At 50.4% G+C, this 23,804-nt stretch overlaps 1 protein-coding gene across 3 annotated transcripts in view; it reads right to left on the minus strand.

The window, feature by feature from the left end:
- LOC146046041 (adhesion G-protein coupled receptor G1-like) overlaps nt 1-23,150 on the minus strand; it is a 62,725-nt gene extending 39,575 nt beyond the window's left edge. Inside the window, exons 1-7 of one of the 3 annotated variants that reach the window (XM_083165210.1) lie at nt 23,063-23,150; nt 15,281-15,349; nt 7,231-7,653; nt 1,895-1,973; nt 1,400-1,514; nt 1,192-1,317; nt 858-968 (exon numbers count right to left, since the gene is read on the minus strand). In XM_083165210.1, the coding sequence (XP_083021336.1) occupies nt 858-968; nt 1,192-1,317; nt 1,400-1,514; nt 1,895-1,973; nt 7,231-7,653; nt 15,281-15,349; nt 23,063-23,081 (942 nt within the window). In that variant the 5' untranslated portion in view covers nt 23,082-23,150. Of the gene's footprint in view, nt 1-857; nt 969-1,191; nt 1,318-1,399; nt 1,515-1,894; nt 1,974-7,230; nt 7,654-15,280; nt 15,350-17,092; nt 17,780-20,363; nt 20,388-23,062 lie in introns of those variants that run through there. The other 2 variants (XM_083165211.1, XM_083165209.1) reach the window with 2 other exon arrangements.
- Nucleotides 23,151-23,804: the final 654 nt, after the last annotated feature.

Here is a 23,804-nt window from a genome sequence, read left to right on the forward strand (position 1 = left end):
TCTCTGTCACTTCCCACGATCACAGAGGAGAATGAGGAGGTGGGTAGGAAAGAGACTGACCACCTGGAGGGGAAGTGACAGTTGCATTTTATTCCTGCACACTTTGAAGAGACTGAGCCTGAGCCGTGGTGAATAAACCACCAGCCTGGCGTGTACCGTGTAACCTGCCACAGAGATGTTCTGTAGCTATTTGCCCATTATCCCCAACCAACCGAATGCTGGATAAAGGTCACGCAAACCACAGCTCTTGTTACACTACAGGTGCCTTCAGCGTACAGTTACTGGTATATCCCTAATCACTGATTACCTGCAAGTGTTACCTGGGACAGGTGTTCTAGTACAGAGAAAGATGTTACCTGGGACAGGTATTCTAGTACAAAGAGGTGTTACCTGCGACAGTTGTTCTAGTGCAGAGAGGTGTTACCTGGGACAGGTGTTATAGTACAGAGAGAGGTGTTACCTGGGACAGGTGTTATAGTACAGAGAGAGGCTACCTGAGACATGTGTTCTAGTGCAGAGAGAGCCGTTACCTGGGACAGGTGTTGTAGTGCAGAAAGAGGTGTTACCTAGGACAGGTGTTGTAGTGCCGAAAGAGGTGTTACCTGGAACAGGTGTTGTAGTGCCGAAAGAGGTGTTACCTGTGACAGGTGTTCTAGTGCAGAGAGCCGTTACCTGGGATAGGTGTTCTAGTGCAGAGCCATTACCTGGGACAGGTGTTCTAGTACAGAGAGAGCCATTACCTGGGACAGGTGTTCTAGTACAGAGAGAGACGATACCTGGGACAGGTGTTCTAGTGCAGAGAGCTGTCACCAGGGACAGCAGCAACTCCCTATATAGACACTTAGGGCAGAAGTTACCTGTATGGGCTCATGAGGAAAGGTGAGGATGATGTCCTCGGAGAGGTTGGAGACCTGCATATCCTCCAGGCTGATGTCAATCACTTGATCTTGGAGGAGAGTGCAGTTTTCCTGTGATAGAGCAATGGAAGACCGTATTACACGGAGTCTATAGACTGTGGGGTATAATCCAGTCCTGGGCCCCGCCAATCTCACCAAGCGGCATACACTATGCATGACAACTAGGCCATGGCGCGTCACATGCCAATCTGTTTAGGTGGCTCAAACATTTTCCAGTAAATCCCTTTAATCTAGTATATTAAGCAGTGACAGGGAATGAGAAGTGGAGGGGTACCTGAAAAAAGGACCGGCCACGTAGTCGGACCACGTGCAGTCTCTTTGTGGGTTTATCCATCACTGTCTCTATCAGTTGTGTGGGGAAATGCAGAGAGACCCCCAGACTCTTGGGAATAGATCTCAGCTGTAGGAGAGAAGGATTAATGTATGATCAGTGACATCACAATGACATCATAGGATGACATAGCAGGGAATCCATAACTCACCACATCCACAGAGACCAGCCTGTATACTGCTGCCTCCAGAGACCCCTTTCCAAAATGGTGACTGTCGCCATCAAACTGCACCGACGACAGCGCAGTATCGATCCACCTGCGTAGCCTGAAACAACACTAGCGGGATAAGGGGGGTATACCAGCAGGGGGTCCTCAGGGGGGATTATAGGATCGGTACCAGACTGCGGCATCTGTGCAGGGATAAGGGGGAGCATACCAGCGGGGGTCCCCAGGGGGGATTATAGGATCATTATCAGACTGCGGCATCAGTGCCGGGATAAGGGGGGCACACACAGTGGGAGTCCCCAGGGGATTATAGGATCATTATCAGACTGTGGCATCAGTGCCGGTATGAGGGGGGAGATACACAGCGGAGGTCCCCAGGGGGGATTATAGAATCAATATCAGACTGCGGCATCAGTGCCGGGATAAGGGGGGGGTGTGGATTATTCCCCATTCACAGAACTATGGCAATGGGATACTTACTCGCGCCTGTTCCCGCTGAGTCCTGACCTATCCAGGTAGTCTCCCACCTGCGAGATCTCGTGCTCAAGGGATGCGGCGTCTGGGGCAACACATGAAGAGATATAATTGGTTTTGCACTAAAACAAGTCATTACTGGCACTTACATGTCATACATTTACTATGATGTCATCCACATGTCATCAACATACATCAGCGCTGCACTGAGAGTAATATCTGTATACAGTGCTGGGTACTTGTGAGTTATCCGGGCTGCCGATTTTTTCATCGCGCCCGAAATCGTGGGCATCGCGTCGGTCGTGGCCGTTATAAGGAGCCGCGACGCGATGCCCACGATTTCCCATAGACAGTAATGTTAAAAGACACGATGGACCCGATTTCCGACACGATTTCCCATAGACAGTAATGTTAAAAGACGCGATGGACCCGATTTCCCATAGACAGCAATGTTAAAATAAAATTACAATGTGAAATTGGCCAATATGTTTTTAAAAAAAATGTTTCGTGGCCCCCCACCACCGTTAACGCCACCCCGCTATTGACGCCAACCCGAAGCGTGGCGAGCGCAGCGAGCCCGCGAGGGGCGGCGATACGCGTCCTCCGACCTTTTCATGCCCTACTATCCACTAGGGCGTGGAGTGAGAATAGAATAGTGTGGCGAGCGCAGCGAGCCACCGAGCCCGAAGCGTGGCGAGCGCAGCGAGCCCCGCGAGGGGACGCGGACACCTTCACAGGTATCCGCGTGCCCTTGCGGGCTTCACAGGTGTCCGCGTCCGCTCGCCACGCTTCGGGCTCGGTGGCTCGCTGCGCTCGCCACACTATTCTATTCTCACTCCACGCCCTAGTGGATAGTAGGGCATGAAAAGGTCGGAGGACGCGTACCGCTGCGCTCGCCACGCTTCGGGTTGGCGTCAATAGCGGGGTGGCGTTAACGGTGGTGGGGGGGCCATGAAACATTTTTTTTAAAAATATATTGCCCAATTTCACATTGTAATTTTATTTTAACATTGCTGTCTATGGGAAATCGGGTCCATCGTGTCTTTTAACATTACTGTCTATGGGAAATCGGGTCCATCGTGTCTTTTAACATTACTAGAAAAAAGAAAAAGATGGAACTGCGCAATAAAGGGGAATATATGCAATTTATTTATGCACTAATAAAAAAAATACACAATTTCAAAATACAATTATAAGAATTAATAATTAATAAAACAAGGGGGGGGGGGGGTATATAAAAATATTAGCACAACCGGTCGTGTCTGATTAGTAGATATTTAAAACCATATACAATTTGCTTCCCTTAAGTTAATCACAGTCAGATTAGTGTATTAGTTGGTTAGAATGCTGGTTTTTATAACAGTCTTGTTTCATGGATTAGTGAAGTAACTGTCCAGGTTTTTAATGTCTGGCCAGACAATTTTTTGGTGTATGTGGGGTACCTTACAGCTGCCACCTGTAGTTCCTCCGGTCTCCCAGTGGATGGTGCTGAATCACCTTTCTTGTTCCCACTTTATCTGGAGTCACCTTTGTGCTGGTGGTCTGATGATAGGCTTGTATGGTTCTCCCCTTTGATGCAAATAAAAAGAGTTATGGACATCCATAACTCTTTTTATTTGCATCAAAGGGGAGAACCATACAAGCCTATCATCAGACCACCAGCACAAAGGTGACTCCAGATAAAGTGGGAACAAGAAAGGTGATTCAGCACCATCCACTGGGAGACCGGAGGAACTACAGGTGGCAGCTGTAAGGTACCCCACATACACCAAAAAATTGTCTGGCCAGACATTAAAAACCTGGACAGTTACTTCACTAATCCATGAAACAAGACTGTTATAAAAACCAGCATTCTAACCAACTAATACACTAATCTGACTGTGATTAACTTAAGGGAAGCAAATTGTATTTGGTTTTAAATATCTACTAATCAGACACGACCGGTTGTGCTAATATTTTTATATACCCCCCCCCCCCCCCTTGTTTTATTAATTATTAATTCTTATAATTGTATTTTGAAATTGTGTATTTTTTTTATTAGTGCATAAATAAATTGCATATATTCCCCTTTATTGCGCAGTTCCATCTTTTTCTTTTTTCTGGTACCAATTCGGGGGAACTGAGCTACCCCTTATAGAACAGCGGCAATAACGGGGATTGTGATTCTGATAAATTTTTGTTAATATTAATGGATTAGTGAAACCAACCCACTCACGGCGCAGGACTTAACCAAAACCTTTTTAACATTACTGTCTATGGGAAATCGTGGGCATCGCGTCGCGGCCCCTTATAACGGCCACGACCGACGCGATGCCCCCGATATCGTGTCTTTTAACATTACTGTCTATGGGAAATCGGGGGCATCGCGTCGCGGCCCCTTATAACGGCCACGACCGACGCGATGCCCCCGATTTGGAGCTAAATCGTGGGCATCGCGTCGGTCGGGTGTCCTTAAGTTAACCAAACTTAAGGACAAAATCGGCAGCCCGGATAACTCACAAGTACCCAGTGCTGTAATGGATGGGAATCTCTCAACCACTGCCAAAGCCACACTCACCATCACCAAACCACACCCATTATTAAATAAAGTCACCCCCCCACCCCACCCACCCAGAAGAACACTCTGAATACTATGGGGGAAATTTACTAAAGGAAATTTGTAAAAAAATAGGTGTATTTGTATTTAGAAATACACTTATTTTTTACATTTACTATCCCGAAAATTCGGCAATTCGTATTCGTATTGATGTGCTATCAATACGAATACGAATTGCCGTATTTTCGGGATAGTAAATGTCAAAAATAAGCGTATTTCTAAATACAAATACACCTATTTTTTTACAAATTTCCTTTAGTAAATTTCCCCCTATGTCTGAAAATTCAAGTCCCTCCCTCTAATTAGTTGGGGCCACAAAACAAACAAAAGCATTTTCCCCGCAGCCAGAGGGAGCCACCAGCACTAACACTACCGCCTGCCATTGTCACCAAGACAGGACACAGCGCAGCCAGGGATAGTCCCCGGCACTAACACTACCACCTGCCATTTTCCCCGAGACAGGATGCAGCGCAGCCAGGGACAGTCCCAGGCACTAACACTACCACCTGCCATTGTCAGCGAGACAGGACGCAGCACAGCCAGGACAGTCACCGGCACTAACATTACTGACTGCCATTGTCACCGAGACAGGACACAGCACAGCCAGGGCCAGTCACCGGCACTAACACTACCACCTGCCATTGTCACCAAGACAGGACACAGCAAAGCCAGGGCCAGTCACCGACACTAACACTACCATCTGCCATTGTCACCAAGACAGGACACAGCGCAGCCAGGGACAGTCCCCGGCACTAACACTACCGCCTGCCATTGTCAGCGAGACAGGACGCAGCGCAGCCAGGGACAGTCACCGGCACTAACAATACCACCTGCCCCTGTCACCGAGACAGGACCCAGCGCAGCCAGGGCCAGTAACCGGCAATAACACTACCACCTGCCATTGTCACGAGACAGGACGCAGCACAGCCAGGGTCAGTCAACGGCACTAACACTACCACCTGCCATTGTCACCGAGACAGGACAAAGCACAGCCAGGGACAGTCACCGGCACTAACACTACTGGCTGCCATTGTCACCGAGACAGGACACAGGACACAGCGCAGCCAGGGACAGTCACCGGCACTAACACTACTGGCTGCCATTGTCACCGAGACAGGACACAGCGCAGCCAGGGACAGTCACTGGCACTAACACTACTGACTGCCATTGTCACTGTGATAGGACATATCTATTTTGGGGACAATACCCTCCCTCGGTCATATATTCCTGTGCTACAAGTGTGACAACCCCAGGCACTTCCTCTTATTCCGCAATACAATGTCCTGGCACACTGGGGAGGATGTGGGAGGCTGCCAGCCTTGGCAAAGTCTCTGGATAACTGGAATTCCATTGCTGAGGAGGGAGAGGTCTGAAGCCGTCTCTGGTCCCTACTGTGAGCTCTCAATGGGCTGATAATACAGAGCACACATCTATCATGTACAGTGCCGATAGAAATACAGTATAGTGGTTCATTAACATGCGTGGCGATGGGAAATAGGGTGTGAGATGAACAGGTCTATCTGTGTTACTGTGGCTGCACTGTATATAGGGGTCTGTATATGTACTATGCAGCCCCAGCCCCTATCAACACCCCAACATCTTTCCCTCATCCACACCCTTCAGATCAATCTCATCCAAACATCTTCACCTTCTCCACACCCTCAAATCATCACTCACACCCCAACATCTCCCTCTTCGCCACACCCTAAAGGTGGCCATACATCAGGAAGACATTGCACCCAGTCATACAATCTCAATGGATTGTAAAATGGATTGTATGCAGATTGTGTGCACACAATCATACAATGCCGGCCCCGGGGGATTGGAGGATTGGTCCTCTGATTTGGCGTGCTGCATGTCAGATCATTTGGGATTGGGAGCAGATTGCATGTGCTTTTGACTAGCAGATAAGAGAGGTGCAGCTCTCAGGTGGCCCATGGCATTGAAGATTCTGGGAGCCGCAGAAGTTTCCAAGCGGCAAATGGGCGGGCGGCTGAAGAGAGCAGTGGATGTCCTTTTGCACAATTATGTCACTACTCTGAAAACAGTTTTCAGAGGATTGCTTCATTAGGGCTATTTAATAATGGCATAACACAGGAGATGTGAGCAGATTGTTAGTTGCTGGCAACCTGTTAATTAAAAAAATAAATTAAAAAAATAGATTTTTGGTACTCCTATCCTTTTGATCCTAGTAGGCCAGCCCCCTATTTAAATGAAGCTACAATCATGCAGCAGATGGATTGTATGAAGGATTGTATGACAGATTGTGACTCGAGTACATTGTGTGTCCAAAAACCACCAAGGACTGCTCAGGAGTTGAAGGGAAATTGGACAGATCTTTCTGATGTATGGCCACCTTTAGATCGCCACTCACTCCCCAACATCTCCCCCTCCTCCAAACCCCCAGATAGTCACACACCCTAACAACCCCCTTCTCCACACCCTCAGATCGCCACTCACATCCCAACATATCTCCCTTCTCCACACCCCCAGAACGCTTTTCACACCCCAACATCTCCCCTCTCTATATCCTCAGATCTCTACACCCCAACATCCCCCCTTCTCCACACCCCTAGAAGCCTTTCACATCCAACATCTCCCCTCTCCTCACCCCCAGAATGCCACATTACACATATGAACACAGATATAACATCCCTGCAGTCACACACTCCGGATATATACATACACATGCCTGGTATATACGGTACACAGGATATACACACAGATATGACGTGTTGGCACGTACCGGAGCTTAAAGCCTGGATTGAGTAGTTGTAGCGACAGGAATTTCCCTGTGGTTGCCCATTTATGGTCACGTTGATCAGGTGGTACTCAGGGTCACAGCTGGTGGGTGGGGTTGGCACTAGAGAGACCTCCTGGTCCATGTCCGGCCTGGGTGACCCCTCCCATGACTTGGTCACCCCATAGGTGATGTTGAAGATGCGCAGGGCGGGCAGCCAGTGCACGCAGAAGACATACATGCCAGCATGGGTCTGCAGGGTAATGTTACCAGAGGGCGCCATTGGAGAGGTGATGATCAGTGATTCTGCCGTGTTCACCACAGTCACCATATTGTCTATGGAGCCGCGGTAGTGGTGTAGGGTATTCCCACCAGCTAGCTGTTTCCTCCATCCGCACATCAAGAGTGTGTGCCCACCTGGTATAGTCCCTGGAGGGAAACACATGTCAGTATAATGCCACAGTGCCCTCATACGTCACAAATAGGGTACACCAGAGGTTCACGGAACCTTAGAGTATCAGAATTTTTTCACAACGTTCCATGGCCAAAATGATGTTACCGAGAATTTCAAGGAAAAAAAAAAAGTATTAAATTAAATAAGTTGTTGTTACATGCCAGCCTTAATGTGCCATACACAGATGCGATTTGGCCTGTTTAATCCGATTCCGACCAATCGGCCCGATAGATCAGAACTGGCCTAACCGCATGTGCGCATCGGATCAGAGCTTAGAGAATTTATGTGCAGCACATAGGATAACTCGGAATTGGACCCATCAGCAGCACAACCTGCCCGCCTTCAGGGGCACCGGCCTGGACTACACATTAAAGGCTTTTATGCATTCCAGCACGGACATATGCGCCAATACGGCAGCATGGGAGGGGCAGAGGGGGGTGGGGGGACTCACACTAACCAGTGGGAGCTCCTTACTCAGCGCAGACTAGAGGCCTAGGTGGCAAGGTATAGAGGGGAGTTTTGGGAGGTGCTCCCTCTTTCCTTCCGGCAGGGGGATGCCAGCTGGTGTGAGGTGCTGGAAACCTTGTCCTCTACTGTGTGAGGGATGCAAACATGTGACGGGCAGTGCTCAATGCGCACATCGTCTATTCACCGCTGCCCCTCAGGTGGCAGCGGAGACTCCCAACAGCTGCAGGTCATTTCCTGCAGTGCTAGATTAAGGTCTAAATGGGCCTGGAGCTGAAAACTATCAAGGGCCTATTATGCGCATTAATAGGGGTTGTGGCCAGCACCTAATAACGTGGGAGGCGTGACCAGTGTTCTGTTTGGGTGGTCTGCTCATGGGTGTGTCTCTATTTGTGTAAATACTTTCAACTAATTATATATGCCTGGAAAAGGCAGGGAGACATATTGCCGGGTGCCCTCCAAAGGTGCACCCGCAGGATGCCGATGTCCTAAGATATTTGCAGGGTGAGGAGGCACTCCAGTCATAAAAAAAATACTGAAAGCTGAAACTTGGTAGACAACATTTCAGCACCTTTTATGTGGTCACCAAAGTTTACCACACCATATACCCCTTATACAAATCATGCAACACAATAGTAACCCCCTTATACTGTACTTGTCTCTTACACATTATGCCACATGGAATGAGCCAAAATTCACACCGACTGACCCAAAATTCACACTATGCCACACAGATTAAGGCCAAATTCACATTATGCCACATGGATTGAGCCAAAATACACACTATACCAAACTGATTGAGCAATATTGCACAATATGCTTCATAAACAGGGGCATTGCGTATTACAAATTTACACCATAATGCCCATTACATATTAAACCACACACCATAATGTCCATTACCTATTATGCCAAACACCATAATGCCTATTGAAAATTATGCTACATAAGTGCTGCTTACCTACATGCTCATTGCCAGGGGTTCTATGCTCATTGCCAGGGTTTCCATGTTCATTGCCATGTGGGATTACATGCTCATTGCCAATTGGGAATACATGCTTCAGAGTAACTGGGGGACAGCCGTCACCGGGCAGAAATTACAGCCATTCACAGCCGGGGAGAGAGCAGGGGGCTGCCCTGCTGTATTCAGAGCACTGCAGGTCATGGCTATTTGAAATAATTCCCCTTTCACACTAGAAAATGCAGAGATTTACCCGGGAATATGGTCCCAAGATCATGCAGGGACATTCCCGGGCTGGCCCCTTTTACACCAGCCTAGTCCCTGCATTTTCTGGTGTGAGGGGGAGAGAAACCCCCCCCTTTAAACAACCAGCTATATCTTCGGACCCAACTGACCCATTTACATGTGGGCTTCGAATAATTTTGGTCACGTGAAACTGGGCCTTTTGGTTCCAGTGAAATCTGTCCTCAAACAACATGAACAGCCATGAAATTACATTTTAGAAATAAAAAAAAAAAATCGGTTTATCCGCAATATCTCTAGAACCAATGAACCCATATGGACCAGCCTGGTATCAGATTGAAGGCCCAGCGATTTGGGTTCGAATGAGATCTTATGTGATGCCAGAGGGGGAAGCCGTTGGAACCGAGTGGGGGTCGGAATGAACGGGTCCCATGTTATCCTATGGGAAAAACGTTCCAGCTTTGCCTGGTGGTATCTCTGGTTCCCAGGGGCTAGCAACGCTCGTTGGAAAGCCCTGGCCCTCAGCTACAAAATGGGCCTATTTGGAGAGTGGGCCTGGAGCTGTAGCTCCATCAGGGCCATTGTTAATCCGTCCCTGATTTCCTGCACATGTCAATTCAAGAATACAATTGGTTTTCAATAAAAATGTAAATTCAAATAATTAAAGAATACAATAAATCACTAGAAAAATACAACCTGCCTGATACAAGTAAGTAGTAAATAGTAGTAGCAATACAGTAGTAGCAGTACTACAGTAATAGTAGCAGTACAATAGTAGCAGTAACAGCAGTACAGCAGTAGAAGCATAGTAGTAGCAGTACAGTAGAAGTAGTAAAGTAGTAGCAGTAAAGTAATAGTACAGTAACAGTAGCACAGTAGAAGTAATACAGTAGTAGCAGTACGTAGAAGTATCAGTAGTACTAGCAGCAGCATAGTAGTAGCACAGCAGAAGTAGTACAGTAGTAGCAGCGCAGTAGCAGCAGTACAGTAGCAGTACTATAGTAATAGTAGCAGTACAATAGTAGCAGTACTGTAGTAGTACAGTAGGAGCATAGTAGTAGCAGTACAGTAGCACAGAAAAAGTAGTACACTAGTAGTGTAGTAGTAGCAGTACAGTGGTAGTACAGACGTAGTATCAGTAGTATTAGCAGCAGCACAGTAGTAGCACAGCAGAAGTAGTACAGTAGTAGCAGCGCAGTAGCAGCAGTACAGTAGCAGTACTATAGTAATAGTAGCAGTACAATAGTAGCAGTACAGTAGTAGTACAGTAGGAGCATAGTAGTAGCAGTACAGTAGCACAGAAGAAGTAGTACACTAGTAGTGTAGTAGTAGCAGTACAGTGGTAGTACAGATGTAGTATCAGTAGTATTAGCAGCAGCACAGCAGAAGTAGTACAGTAGTAGCAGTAGTACAGTAGTATTAGCAGTACAGTAGAAGTAGTACATAGCAGTACAGTAGTTGTATCAGTAATACAGTAGAAATAGTAGAAGTAGTACAGTAGTAGCAGTACAGTACTAGTCTACTGCAAAACATGGTGCTGTAAGGGGTATCCAAACATTGGATCACCAGCAAGTAGGTCGACAACCATTAGGTCAACATGCATTTAGGTCGACATGGGTTAGGTCGACAGGGTCATTAGGTCGCCACAAGCATTAGGTCAACATGGGGAAGGTCGATAGTCAAAAGGTCGGCATGGGGTTTTTCACTTTTTTGGAGCCGTCATGTGCTGACAGGCGGAATTTCATGCCCTACCATCCACTAGGGCGTGGTGGGAGAATAAAATAGTGTGGCCGAAGCATGGCGAGCATACGCAGTGCTACGTCTCTGTGTCCAAGTCGAATGTGTTGACATTCCGGCCTGAAAAAATGTGAAAAACCCCATGTCGACATTTTGACTGTCGACCTAATGTGTGTGCCGATCTAATGACCCTGTCGACCTTTAGTCATGTTGACCTAAATGCATATGAGCCTAAATGCATGTCGGCCTACTTTCTGTCGACCCAATGACCCGTACAAGCTGTAAGGATGCATATTATAATATATAGCTATTCGCTAAAGATAACTAAACAGCTACATAACCTGACTGAGTGATTCCATGGCAGGTGTTGCGCAGCTGCAGCGCTAGTGAGTAAATCTAGGGCCGGAGAGGACGGATAAGATGGTATAAAATACAGCATCATTAATAAAGAATCCAAAAAGACATTCACTGAAAAAGTACAACCTGGAGGCGTCCACATGTAAATCATACAGGGGGAGATTCTGTTTTTACCGCATTTCCATATGCTATATGGCACCTCCGCAGTGCCAGCGCTACGGAGGGAATCGCCAGCAAAAGCTGGCGATTCCCTGCAGAAGCCTATGGGCTTCTTACCGCAGTGCAGCATGCCCTGCGGCCGGCGCCGGGGTCTGCGCATGCGCAAATGGACTCCCGGGTCACAGACCCGGAAGTCCAGTGCCGGCACCACATCACAAGGGACAGCTCTTATCGCAAGAGCTGTCCCTTGCGTTAATAACGGCATATGTTACAGCATATGCCGTTATTAAGAATGCGGTAGCCGGCGATAATGGGCGCGGACAACATCCCGCCCACAGTATTCTCGTCATGGCGACAGCCACTAATATTTAGTCAAAATTTTCGTTAACAGGAAATTCCGATTTTTATTAAGGTTACATTTTTTCATAGAAAAACCTTTGTTGACGAATGGTTTTAGTCTAAATTTTTGTTGTCAAAATTAACACGGACGAGGACACTGAGCATATCTAGCCGGCGTCCTAGTGATACCACAGCGTTATCTGCAGTGACATCTGCTCACCACTAACTAGGCTACTCATGTCCTGTTGTGTAACTGACAGCCGCAGACAGCGGAATCACTGTGTCACTGCGGTGACAACTTGCAAACATGCTGAGCTATACTGTACATGTTACAGGGTTCCCTCCTCTAATGTTGCCATCTATGCTTTATACATGTTACAGGGTTCCCTCCTCTATTGTGGCCCTCTATACACATTCATGTTACAGGGTTATCTCCTCTAATGTGCCCATCTATACTATATACATATAACAGGGTTCCCTCCTCTAATGTGCCATCTATACACATACATGTTACAGGATTATCTCCTCTAATGTGTCCATCTGATTCTATACTATATACATATTACAGGGTTATCTCCTCTAATGTGCCCATTTATACTGTATACACATACATATTACAGGGTTCCCTCCTCTAATTTGCCCATCTACACTGTATACACATTCATGTTACAAGGTTCCCTCATCTAATGTGCCCATCGATACTATATACATATTACAGGATTCCCTCCTCTAACGTGCCCATCTATACTGTATACATATTACAGTGTTCCCTCCTCTAATGTGCCCATCTACACTGTATACACATACATGTTACAGGGTTCCCTCCTCTAATGTGCCCATCTATACTATATACATATTTCAGGGTTCCCGCCTCTAATATGCCCATCTATACTATACAGTATACACACATACATATTACAGCGTTCCCTCCTCTAATGTGCCCATCTATACTATACAGTATACACACATACATATTACAGGGTTCCCTCCTCTAATGTGCCCATGTATACTGTATACACATACACGTTAAAGGATTCCCTCCTCTAATGTGCCCATCTATACACATACATATTACAGGGTTCATGCCATCTAATGTGCCCATCTAAACTATACTACATGTTACACGGCTCCCTCCTCTAATGTGCCCATCCGTACTATATCCATATTACAGGGTTCCCTCCTCTAAAGTGCCCATCTATACTGTATACATATTACAGGGTTCTCTCCTCTAGTATGCCCCTCTGTACAATATACATATTAAAGTGTTCCCTCCCTCTAATGTGTCCATCTATACTACACAAACATGTTACAGCATCAGGGGCTGGCTGGCAACTTTTAGCCTAGGGGGCAAGTCCAGACCACTGGCCCACACCCTCCCAACTTCCTGGAAGACGTAACACTTGTGCGCGCCGGAGGCGCGCTGAAAAATTAGACGTGTGGCCTATCATAAGGGGGCGTGGCCTATTCCATGATTGTATTGTGTACCTGCAGATTGCACATTGTGATGCTAATTACACATTATGCCGCACACCTTGATGCCCATTACACTCTATACTGTGATGGCAATTACCCAATGATCCCCACACCGTAATGCCCATTACGCCCCATACCATGATGCCCATTGCACCGCACAATGTGATGTCCACAGTGCCAGATTTGCCCCCACAGTGCCAGATATTCCGCCACAGTGCCAAATACACATATGCCCCCACAGTGCCAGAGACACATATGCCCCCACAGTGCCAGATATTCCCCCACAGTGCCAGAGACACATATGCCCCCACAGTGCCAGATATGCCCCCACAGTGCCAGAGACACATATGCCCCCAGTGCCAGATATTCCCCCACAGTGCCCACACATATGCCCCCACAGTGCCAGATATGCCCCCACAGTGCCAGATACACATATGCCCCCACAGTGCCAGAAATGCCCCCACAGTGCCAGAGACACATATGCCCCCACAGTGCCAGATATGCCCCCACACTGCCAGAGACACATATGCCCCCACAGTGCCAGATATGCCCCCACAGTGCCAGATATGCCCCCACAGTGCCAGATACACATATGCCCCCACAGTGCCAGATATTCTCCCACAGTGCCAGAGACACATATGCCCCCACAGTGCCAGATATGCCCCCACAGTGCCAGATACACATATGCCCCCACAGTGCCAGAAATGCCCCCACAGTGCCAGAGACACATATGCCCCCACAGTGCCAGATATGCCCCCACAGTGCCAGAGACACATATGCCCCCACAGTGCCAGATATGCCCCCACAGTGCCAGATATGCCCCCACAGTGCCAGATACACATATGCCCCCACAGTGCCAGATATTCTCCCACAGTGCCAGAGACACATATGCCCCCACAGTGCCAGATATTCCCCCACAGTGCCAAATACACACATGCCCCCACAGTGCCAGAAACACATATGCCCCAGTGCCAGAATTTGACAGCAGCAACTCACCATTGTTGCTGTCTCATCTCATCTGCTGCTGCTGGGGGAGGGGGGGCGGGGGAGAGCGCAGTACATGCCCCTCCTGCCCACACCCCAGTCTGGTGCATCCTGCAGCCCCAGTCCGGTGCAGGCCGCGCACCTCCTCCAGCTCTCCTGCGCTGGCCGCGGCTTCCAGAACACGGCCGCGGCTACAGGATAATGGCCACCGGCCTCCTGCACTGAGGACATGTCCGGCGGCCATTTTCCTGTGGCCGCGGCCGTGTTCTGGAAGCCGCGGCCAGCGCAGGAGAGCTGGAGGAGGTGCGCGGTGCGCAGCAAGTGGCTGGGTAAGCGGCCCGGGGGGCACATGGCACCCTGCCCCCACGCCCAGCCCGCCCCTGTACAGCATTCCCTCCTCTAATGTGCCCATCTATACTATATACACATACATATTAGGGTGAAAGTGTTTAGGTTGACAGTCAAAAGGCCAACACATGAAAAAAGGTTGACATGGTCACTCAAGGGTGCCAGCATTAATAGGGGTGTAGGAACGATGGGTGCCAGCAGTAATAGGGGTGCAGGAATGACTGAGTGCCAGCAGTAATAGGGGTGCAGGAATGAGGGGGTGCCATCAGTAACAGGGGTGCAGGAACAAGGGGGTGCCAGCAGTAACAGGGGTGAAGGAAGGATGGGTGCGAAAAGGAGGGGTGCCAGCAGTTATAGGGGTGCAGAAAGGAGGGATGCCAGCAGTAATTGGGTTGCGGAAAAGAGGGGTGCCAGCAGTGATAGAGGTGCAGGAAGGAGAGGTGCAGGAAGAATGGGTGCCAGCAGTGATAGAGGTGCAGGAAGGAGGGGTGCCAATGGTACTAGGGGGCAGATGGGTGAGGGATGAGGATACATACCACCTAGCAGCAGCAGTAGCAGCAGCAGGGACATGGTGACGATCCTCCTGAGTAATCCGGGCAGTGTGTCTGAGGAGAAGAGAGAACCTTTGTTAATGTTTACTGAGGGAGGAGAATGTGTGTGTGTGTGTGTGTGTGGGGGGGGGGGGGGGTCCTGTCTCTGACACTGACAAACAATTCACTGAGTACTAGCAATACAGCAGCTGCCACACATAGACTGTCCCATAGCAAGTCCCCATGCAGGTCCCTGGCAAGAAAGGGGAGGGGCAATTCACATGCAGGGTAGTTGGGCAGGATGGGGGTACCTCACATGCAGGGTAATTAGGCAGAATGGGGGCACCTCACATGCAGGCTACTTGGGCAGGGTGAGGGCACCTCACATGCAGGGTACTTTGGCAGGGTGGGGGCTGGATGGGGTTTCTCTCATGCAGGGTACTTGGGCAAGATGGGGATACCTCAAATGCAGGGTACTTGGACAAGATGGGTGCCCAACAGGCATTCACCCGACATCGGGATCCCAACTGTCAAAACACCGACAGCCGGGTTCCCGACGGCCGTCGGCTATTTACCCTCATGGGGGTCCACAACCCCCATAGAGGGAGACCGTGCCCGCAGTGTGGTGAGTGCAGCGAGCCCGCAAGGGGCTTTGTTGCGCTCGCCATGCTGTCTGGGGCCGGCCAGTCGGGATCCCTAGGTCGGGATAATGACTGTCGGGATCCTGACTGTCGGACCCCTATACCACACCCGACAATATTGGGATACCTCACATGCAGGCTACTTGCGCAGGGTGGGGGCAGGGGGATGCGGTCATTTGGTCTACAGCATGATGGTCGACAGTCATTAGGTTGACACCATTAGGTCGACATAGGAAAATGTCGACATGGGTCTAGATCGATATAGGAAAAGGTCGACATGGTTCTAGGTCAAAAGGTCATTAGTTCGGCAGGTCGTTAGTTTGGCAATGTCTAGTCGACATAGGGTTTTTTCACTGTTTCTTTGAGCCGACATGTGCCGAGCTGCGCTCGCAATGCGAGGGGATGCGGTGCACTTGAAACTGTGTCCATGTCGACTGTGTTGACATTCAAGTAAAAAAAAACAGTGAAAAACCCCTTGTCGACCTTTTGACTGTCGACATAGACATTGTCGAACTAATGACCTATCACACTAATGACCTTTCGACCTACAACAATGTCAACCTTTTCCAATGTCGACCTAATGGTGTCGACCTAATGACTGTCAACCATCATGCTGTAGACCAAATGATCCCAACCCGGGGCAGGATGGGGGTTTCTCACATGCACGGTACTTGGGAAGAATGGGGGCGCCTCACATGCAGGGTACTTGGGCAGGGTGGGGGCAGAATGGGGGTACCTCACATGCAGGGTATTTGGGCAGGGTGGGGGCTGGATGGGGGTTTCTCACATGCAGGGTACTTGGGCAAGATGGGGATACCTCACATGCAGGGTACTTGGGCAGGGTGGGAGCACCTCACATGCAGGCTACTTGGGCAGTGTGGGGACAGGATGGAGGTTTCTCACATGCAGGGTACTTGGGCAGGGTGGGAGCACCTCACATGCAGGGTACTTGGGCAGGGTGGGGGCACCTCACATGCAGGGTATTTGGGAAGGATGCATTCAAATCACATGCAGGGTACTTGGGCAGGGTGGGGGCAGGATGCGGGCACCTCACATGCAGGGTACTTAGGCAAGGTGGGGGCACCTCACATGCAGGGTACTTGGGCAGGCTGTGCAGCACTATTGCCCCTGGGGAGGATTGTGTGATGCAGTGGGTAGAATGAGGAAATTGTGTTACCTGTCAGCCCAGGAGTGCAGACATTGTTTGCTATTGTCTCAGCAAGTTCCGGAGCAGGATCCGCCCCCTTAGGTGTGCTCCAGGTAATTCCACCTTTCATGTCCTAATCCCATGATCCTCTGGGATGAAAGTTCCCCTGAGCCCATGAATAATAGTGCTGGATAGATACAGGAGCAGACTCAGGGGGAGGGAGGGGGGCACATAATACAGGATTTGTAATGTCCAGCATTACATACAGGCATGGCCGGGACACTGTGTACATTATATACAGGCATGGCCGGGGTACTGTGTACATTATATACAGGCATGGATGGGGGTACTGTGTACATTATATACAGGCATGGCCGGGACACTGTGTAAATTATATACAGGCATGGCCAGGGTACTGTGTACATTATATACAGGCATGGACGGGGGTACTGTGTACATTATATACAGGCATGGCGGGACACTGTTTACATTAAATACAGGCATGGCCGGGGTAATGTGTATATTATATACAGGCATGGATGGGGGTACTGTGTACATTTTATAAAGGCATGGCCGCGGCACTGTGTACATTATATATAGGCATGGCTGGTACTGTGTACATTATATACCGGCATGGCCGGGGTACTGTGTACATTACAATTATGTCTATGTCGACTATAGGCTTGTGTCGACCTTTTATCAATGTCAACCCTGGGTATGTTGTCCATTTCAAGGTGTCGACCAAGGCACTGTTAACCTAGTGACTATGGACCTAGACATTGTCTACCCAGTGACCGCATATGTGGCAGGTCGCATTGCATTGTATAGCGGTCACTACAGAGAACATTCTAGTGACCTCTATACCATACAGATAACATTCTAGTGACCGCTATACAATATGGAGAAAATTCTAGCGAGCTTTGTACACTATAGAAAACATTATAGTAACATATATACAATACAGGGTACTTGTTTCCTAGCACGGCCACAAATCTTGGCCATCGGGGGTAATTTTAGTGGCCTGCGACGCGACCGACGCGATGCCCCCGATTTTTCCATTGAAATGCATTGAAAACAGTGAAAAATCGGGTCGGTCGCGTCGTGTGCGCCTAAAAATGCTTAAATGGTCCACCCGCGATGGCCGCGATTTCCCCATAGGGAACAATGTTAAATGCCTCAATTTACCCGCGATTACCCCGATTTCCCATAGGAAACAATGTTAAATGGGTCAATTTACCCAAATCATCATAGGGAAGAATGGTAAATGGGCCAGAAAGCCCAAAAAAACCCCCTGACCAGTGAAATGTCCCCCCAAAAGTAGTTCACGCCACCCCGCGATGAACGTGAACCCGAAGCGTGGCGAGCGCAGCGAGTCCGCGAGGGGCGGCGGTACGCGTCCTCCGACCTTTTCATACCCCCACTATCCACTAGGGCGTAGAGTTGAGAATAGAATAGTGTGGCGAGCGCAGCGAGCCACCGAGCCCGAAGCGTGGCGAGCCCCGCGAGGGGACGCGGATACCTTCACAGGTAAACGCGTCCCTTCGCGGGCTTCACAGGTATCCGCGTCCCCTCACCACGCTTCGGGCTCGGTGGCTCGCTGCGCTGGCCACACTATTCTATTCTCAACTCCATGCCCTAGTGGATAGTAGGGGTATGAAAAGGTCGGAGGACGCGTACCGCCGCCCCTCGCGGGCTCGCTGCGCTCGCCACGCTTCGGGTTCACGTTGATCACGTGGTGGCGTAAACTACTTTTGGGGGGACATTTCAATGTTCAGGGGTGTTTTTGGCCCATTTACCATTGTTCCTATGATAATTTGGGTAAATTGAGCCATTTCACATTGTTTCCTATGGGGTCATCGCGGGTAAATTGAGGCATTTAACATTGTTCTCTATGGGGAAATCGCGGGCATCGCGTCTGGCCCATCGCACCCAATTTTTTTGCGCATGCGATGCCCGCGATGGCCCCGATTTTACCCCCGATGACCGCGATTATGATCGTTGTGGCCGTGCTAGGAAACAAGTACCCAATACAGCAATACAGAGAGCATACTAGTGGCCTCTACACAATACATAGACAATTCTAGCCACCTCACTACAATAGAGAGCATTCTAGCAACCTCGTAACACTACAAAAAGCATTTGTTACCTTTATACAATACAGAGTGCATTCAGGGCCGCCACTTGCAATCTTGGGGCCCGGGACTGACCTTCAGTCTGGGCCACCCTGCACCCGCACCATTACTTACCTAGCTGCGGCATCGCCCTTGTTCCTGCAGCCTGCAGAGTGCCAAGCCCCTCTGTGTCCTAGGCTCAGCACACTGCAGGCTGCACTGTGTATTGTGTGTGCCTGGCTGATGGGGCAGCCGGGTGGGGGAGCAGGTGTGCGGCCGTGGCGGTGGGGGTGGCACCGTGCTGGTGTCACTATGGGCAGCTGCACAGCATCTATTCAGACAACAGGGGGGGGGGGCTACCAACGGCCCCCCTGCCGTGGGACACTGCCAGCCATGGGAGGGATGTGGGAATGTCCCAAAATACCAGGACATTCCTGCGATAAGTGGGACAGTTGGGAGGTATATATTTGTACTACTGTGGGGGCCACTGTGTTTGTTTAATTACTGTGGTGCCACTGTGTGTGTGTTTTTTCCCCTGTGGGGTCCTGATGGTGTGCCTTGGCAATTTTAAAGTCTCGTTGGTGTGCCGCAAGTTGGAAAAGGTTGAAAATCACTCTTCTAGAGGAAGGTTTAGGACCTTGTACTCAGCATCACAAGACACAACATTATTACCCCTGGTATATGATTACACACCGTACGTGACCTTGGGTGAAATAAACAGTGTGCTGCTGCCATCTACCCCTGTAAGTGGGAATCACATATTACACTGAGGTATTGGGTCATATGGGAGAACCTCATCCTGCTGTGTGGAAACCTCTTCAGTGGAACTGGGCATGCAGGCCCTTTCCCATCGCCTAAGGGATACACTACAGGACGCAGCCCCTTTCCCATCGCGTCAGGGAACCTCTACAGCATGCAGGCCCTTTCCCATCGCCTTAGGGACACCCTACAGGGTGCATGCCCTTTCCCATCACCTAAGGGATACCCTACAGGGCGCAGGCCCTTTCCCATCGCATCAGGGAACCTCTACAGCGTGCAGGTCCTTTCCCATCGCCTCAGGGACACCCTACAGTACGCAGGCCCTTTCCCATCGCCTATGATGCATAAAGTTACCTTACATAATAGTTATCACATATTGGTACATCTATTTTGTAATAACACACTCACATTGTGAGAAGTGGAGAACTTACTCTTTAATATGGTGCCTCATTGAACGATTTTGGTTAAGTATGAAGGGAGAAAAAGGGATAATAGTCAACAAAAATCACCTATTATAAATAATATATGTATATATACACACACAAATACTGTACACAAAAATATATACTGTACATGTACACTGTACATGTACACACACACTGAACCCACACACACACATATATATATATATATGTATATATATATACACACAAATATATATATATATATATTATACATACTTACCTCCACTGACTCTCATCTGGCCTCAGTGACTTTACCCCCTCCCCCCCCCCCCATCACCACCACCCACGGCTCTCCCACAGGAAGATTCAAGATGGCACCGCAAATGGCGTCCTAGGAACTGTGCATAAGTACATGTTCCCTGTGTGATAAATGTACTGTCGCTGCTTATATTGCTACCTACCTGGCTTCTGCAATGACCAGTGGCGCCGCTGATGGCTGCCTAGGCGCTGTGCAGCTCGACGGGTATATGTTCCCGGCAGTGGTGTAGCTAGGTGCCACGGTGCCCAGAGCAAGGGCATGTTTTGCCCCCCCCCCCCCCGATTTGTATAAGGCGGGCTCTTGCGGCAGTATATATGTATATACAGTGTGTATATATACTGTGTATATATATATATATATATATATATATATACACATATACATACACACACACACAAACACACACATATATATAGGGGGGCACAGGGCAGGGAAACCAGGGCTAGGGGGGCACATGGAAGGGAGGACAGGGCAAGGGGGGTCATAGAGCAGGGAAAGCAGGGCTAGGGGAGCACAGGGAAGGGAGGAAAGGGCTAGGGGGCACAGGGCAGGGAAGGCAGGGCTAGGGGGCAGGGAAGGCAGGGCTAGGGGGGCACAGAAGGGAAGGCAGGGCTATGGGGCACAGGGCAGGGAAGGCAGGGTTAGGGGGGCACAGAGAAGAGAAGGCAGGACTAGGGGGCACAGAGAAGAGAAGGCAGGGCTAGGGCGCAGGAAAGGCAGGGCTAGGGGGGCACAGAGAAGGGAAGGCAGGGCTAGGGGGCACAGGGCAAGGAAGGCAGGGTTAGGGGGCACAGAGAAGAGAAGGCAGGGCTAGGGGGCACAGGGTATGGAAGGCTGGGCTAGGGGGCACATGGCAGGGCTAGGGGGGCACAGGGCAGGCTGCGCTAGGGGGGCACAGGGCAGGGAAGGCAGGGCTAGGGGGCACAGGGTATGGAAGGCAGGGCTAGGGGGGCACAGGGCAGGAAACGCTGGAGTAAAGGAAGGCTGTAAGAGGGTATGGCATTGAAGTGCTAGTTCTTCAACAGCCACTTCAGACAACTTACAGTGAACGCTGGACTATAGGGGCACAGGTCAGGGCTAGGGGGGCACAGGGCAGGGAAACCAGGGCTAGGGGGGCACAGCGAAGGGAGGACAGGGCAAGGGGGGCATAGAGCAGGAAAAGCAGGGCTAGGGGAGCACAGGGAAGGGAGGAAAGGGCTAGGGGGGCACAGGGCAGGGAAGGCAGGGCTAGGGGGCAGGGAAGGCACAGAGAAGGGAAGGCAGGGCACAGAGCAGTTAAGGGGGCAGGGAAGGCAGGGCTAGGGGGCACAGAGAAGGGAAGGCAGGGCTAGGGGGCACAGGGCAAGGAAGGCAGGGTTAGGGGGCACAGAGAAGAGAAGGCAGGGCTAGGGGGCACAGGGTATGGAAGGCTGGGCTAGGGGGCACAGGGCAGGGCTAGGAGGGCACAGGGAAGGCTGCGCTAGGGGGGGCACAGGGTATGGAAGGCAGGGCTAGGGGGGCACAGGGTATGGAAGGCAGGGCTAGGGGGGCACAGGGCAGGGAAGGCAGGGCTAGGGGGCACAGGGTATGGAAGGCAGGGCTAGGGGGGCACAGGGCAGGGCTAGGGGACACAGGGTATGGAAGGTAGGGCTAGGGGGGCACAGGGTATGGAAGGCAGGGCTAGGGGACACAGGGTATGGAAGGTAGGGCTAGGGCATACCTCCCAACATGACCCTCTCCAGGAGGGACACATTGCTCTGCTTCTGCCCTTCTGTCTTAATTTATGATTGACATCACCTGTGTTGAAACACCTTTCTTATTAATTATCCTGTTCAAGACAGATCACGGTAATCATGCATTCAGAAGAAAATCCAGAAGCAGAGCATTTTGTCCCTCCTGGAGAGGGTCATGTTGGGAGGTATGGCTAGGGGGGCACAGGCAGGGCAGCCGAGAGGAATGCCGGGCCCCGGTAAAATTTTGGGGGCGTGGCCTAAGTGTGTGTGTGTTGTGGGAACCTCCCACACTTAGGCCACGCCCGAAATGTTTAGAATAGGGTGAAAGAAAACTCTAAAAACTGTAATCTCAGAAGCAGCACACACCTACAGCATGTGCTGTGCTGACAGCAGGCTCAGCTTGACCTCTCACGCTGTCAGTGAGATGCTCATGCTGAGCCTGCTGTCAGCACAGCACATGCTGTAGAAGTGTGTGCTACTGTTGCTACCCGGGAGGGATGGAGGGGGAAGGGAGGGGTCAGACCAGGGCCCCTGCGGGGCCCCTTCAGCAAGCGTGGGCCCGGGTAATTAGCACCCGCTCCCCCCCTCTCTCGGCTCCCCTGGGCACAGGTCAGGAAACGCTGGAGTAAAGGAAGGCTGTAAGAGGGTATGGCATTGAAGTGCTAGTTCTTCAACAGCCACTTCAGCCAACTTACTTATTTCTCCTGTTGCCATGGGGTTGGGTTCCTCCTGCAGCAGAGATCATGAAGGAGCCTGCAGGCACACACGCAGAGAGCTCTGCCCTGCTCCCTGTGGTGCTTTGCAGGAGGCGGGGTCTCACACACACAGTGACAGGCAGCACTGTGGTTATGGAGAGGCAGCTGAGCTCTCTCCTCCCTCTGCAATCTGCTGCTGTCTCTCCCCAGCGGTGACAGTCTCACCCACTCTGTTGGGGCAGGGAATAATCGCTAGCAACACACAGCTCCCTGATGCTGCTGTGCACTGCAGTGTGAGAAGGAACTTCATCTCACACAGCAGCATCAGGGAGCTGTGTGTTACTAGCTAGCTCCGTGCCTCCTCCTCCCCCGGGACATGACAGCCGGGACAGTGGTATCGGCGGCAGTACCCCCCCCTCCCCTCGCCGGGTCTGCCTCACTGCGTACGGGGAGCATTTCAGAGGGGAGGGGGGCGCTTTAGCAGGAGGCTCTGATGGCGGGCAAAGCGGGGTGCGGGGAAGCCGGCGGCAGAGAGCACAGCTCCGGCGCCAGGTTATATGTCGGCGCCTGGAGCTAGTGCTCCACCGGCTCCACCCTAGCTACGCCCCTGGTTCCCGGTGTGATAAATGTACTGTCCCTGCTTATATTGCTACCTACCTGGCTGCTGCAATGACCAGTGGTGCCAATGATGGCTGCCTAGGCGCTGTGCAGTTCGGCGGGTACATGTTCCCTGTGTGATAAA

This window comes from Crinia signifera, chromosome 11 (genome assembly GCF_055691185.1).
Source record: "Crinia signifera chromosome 11, ASM5569118v1, whole genome shotgun sequence".
NCBI classification, from domain to species: domain Eukaryota; kingdom Metazoa; phylum Chordata; class Amphibia; order Anura; family Myobatrachidae; genus Crinia; species Crinia signifera.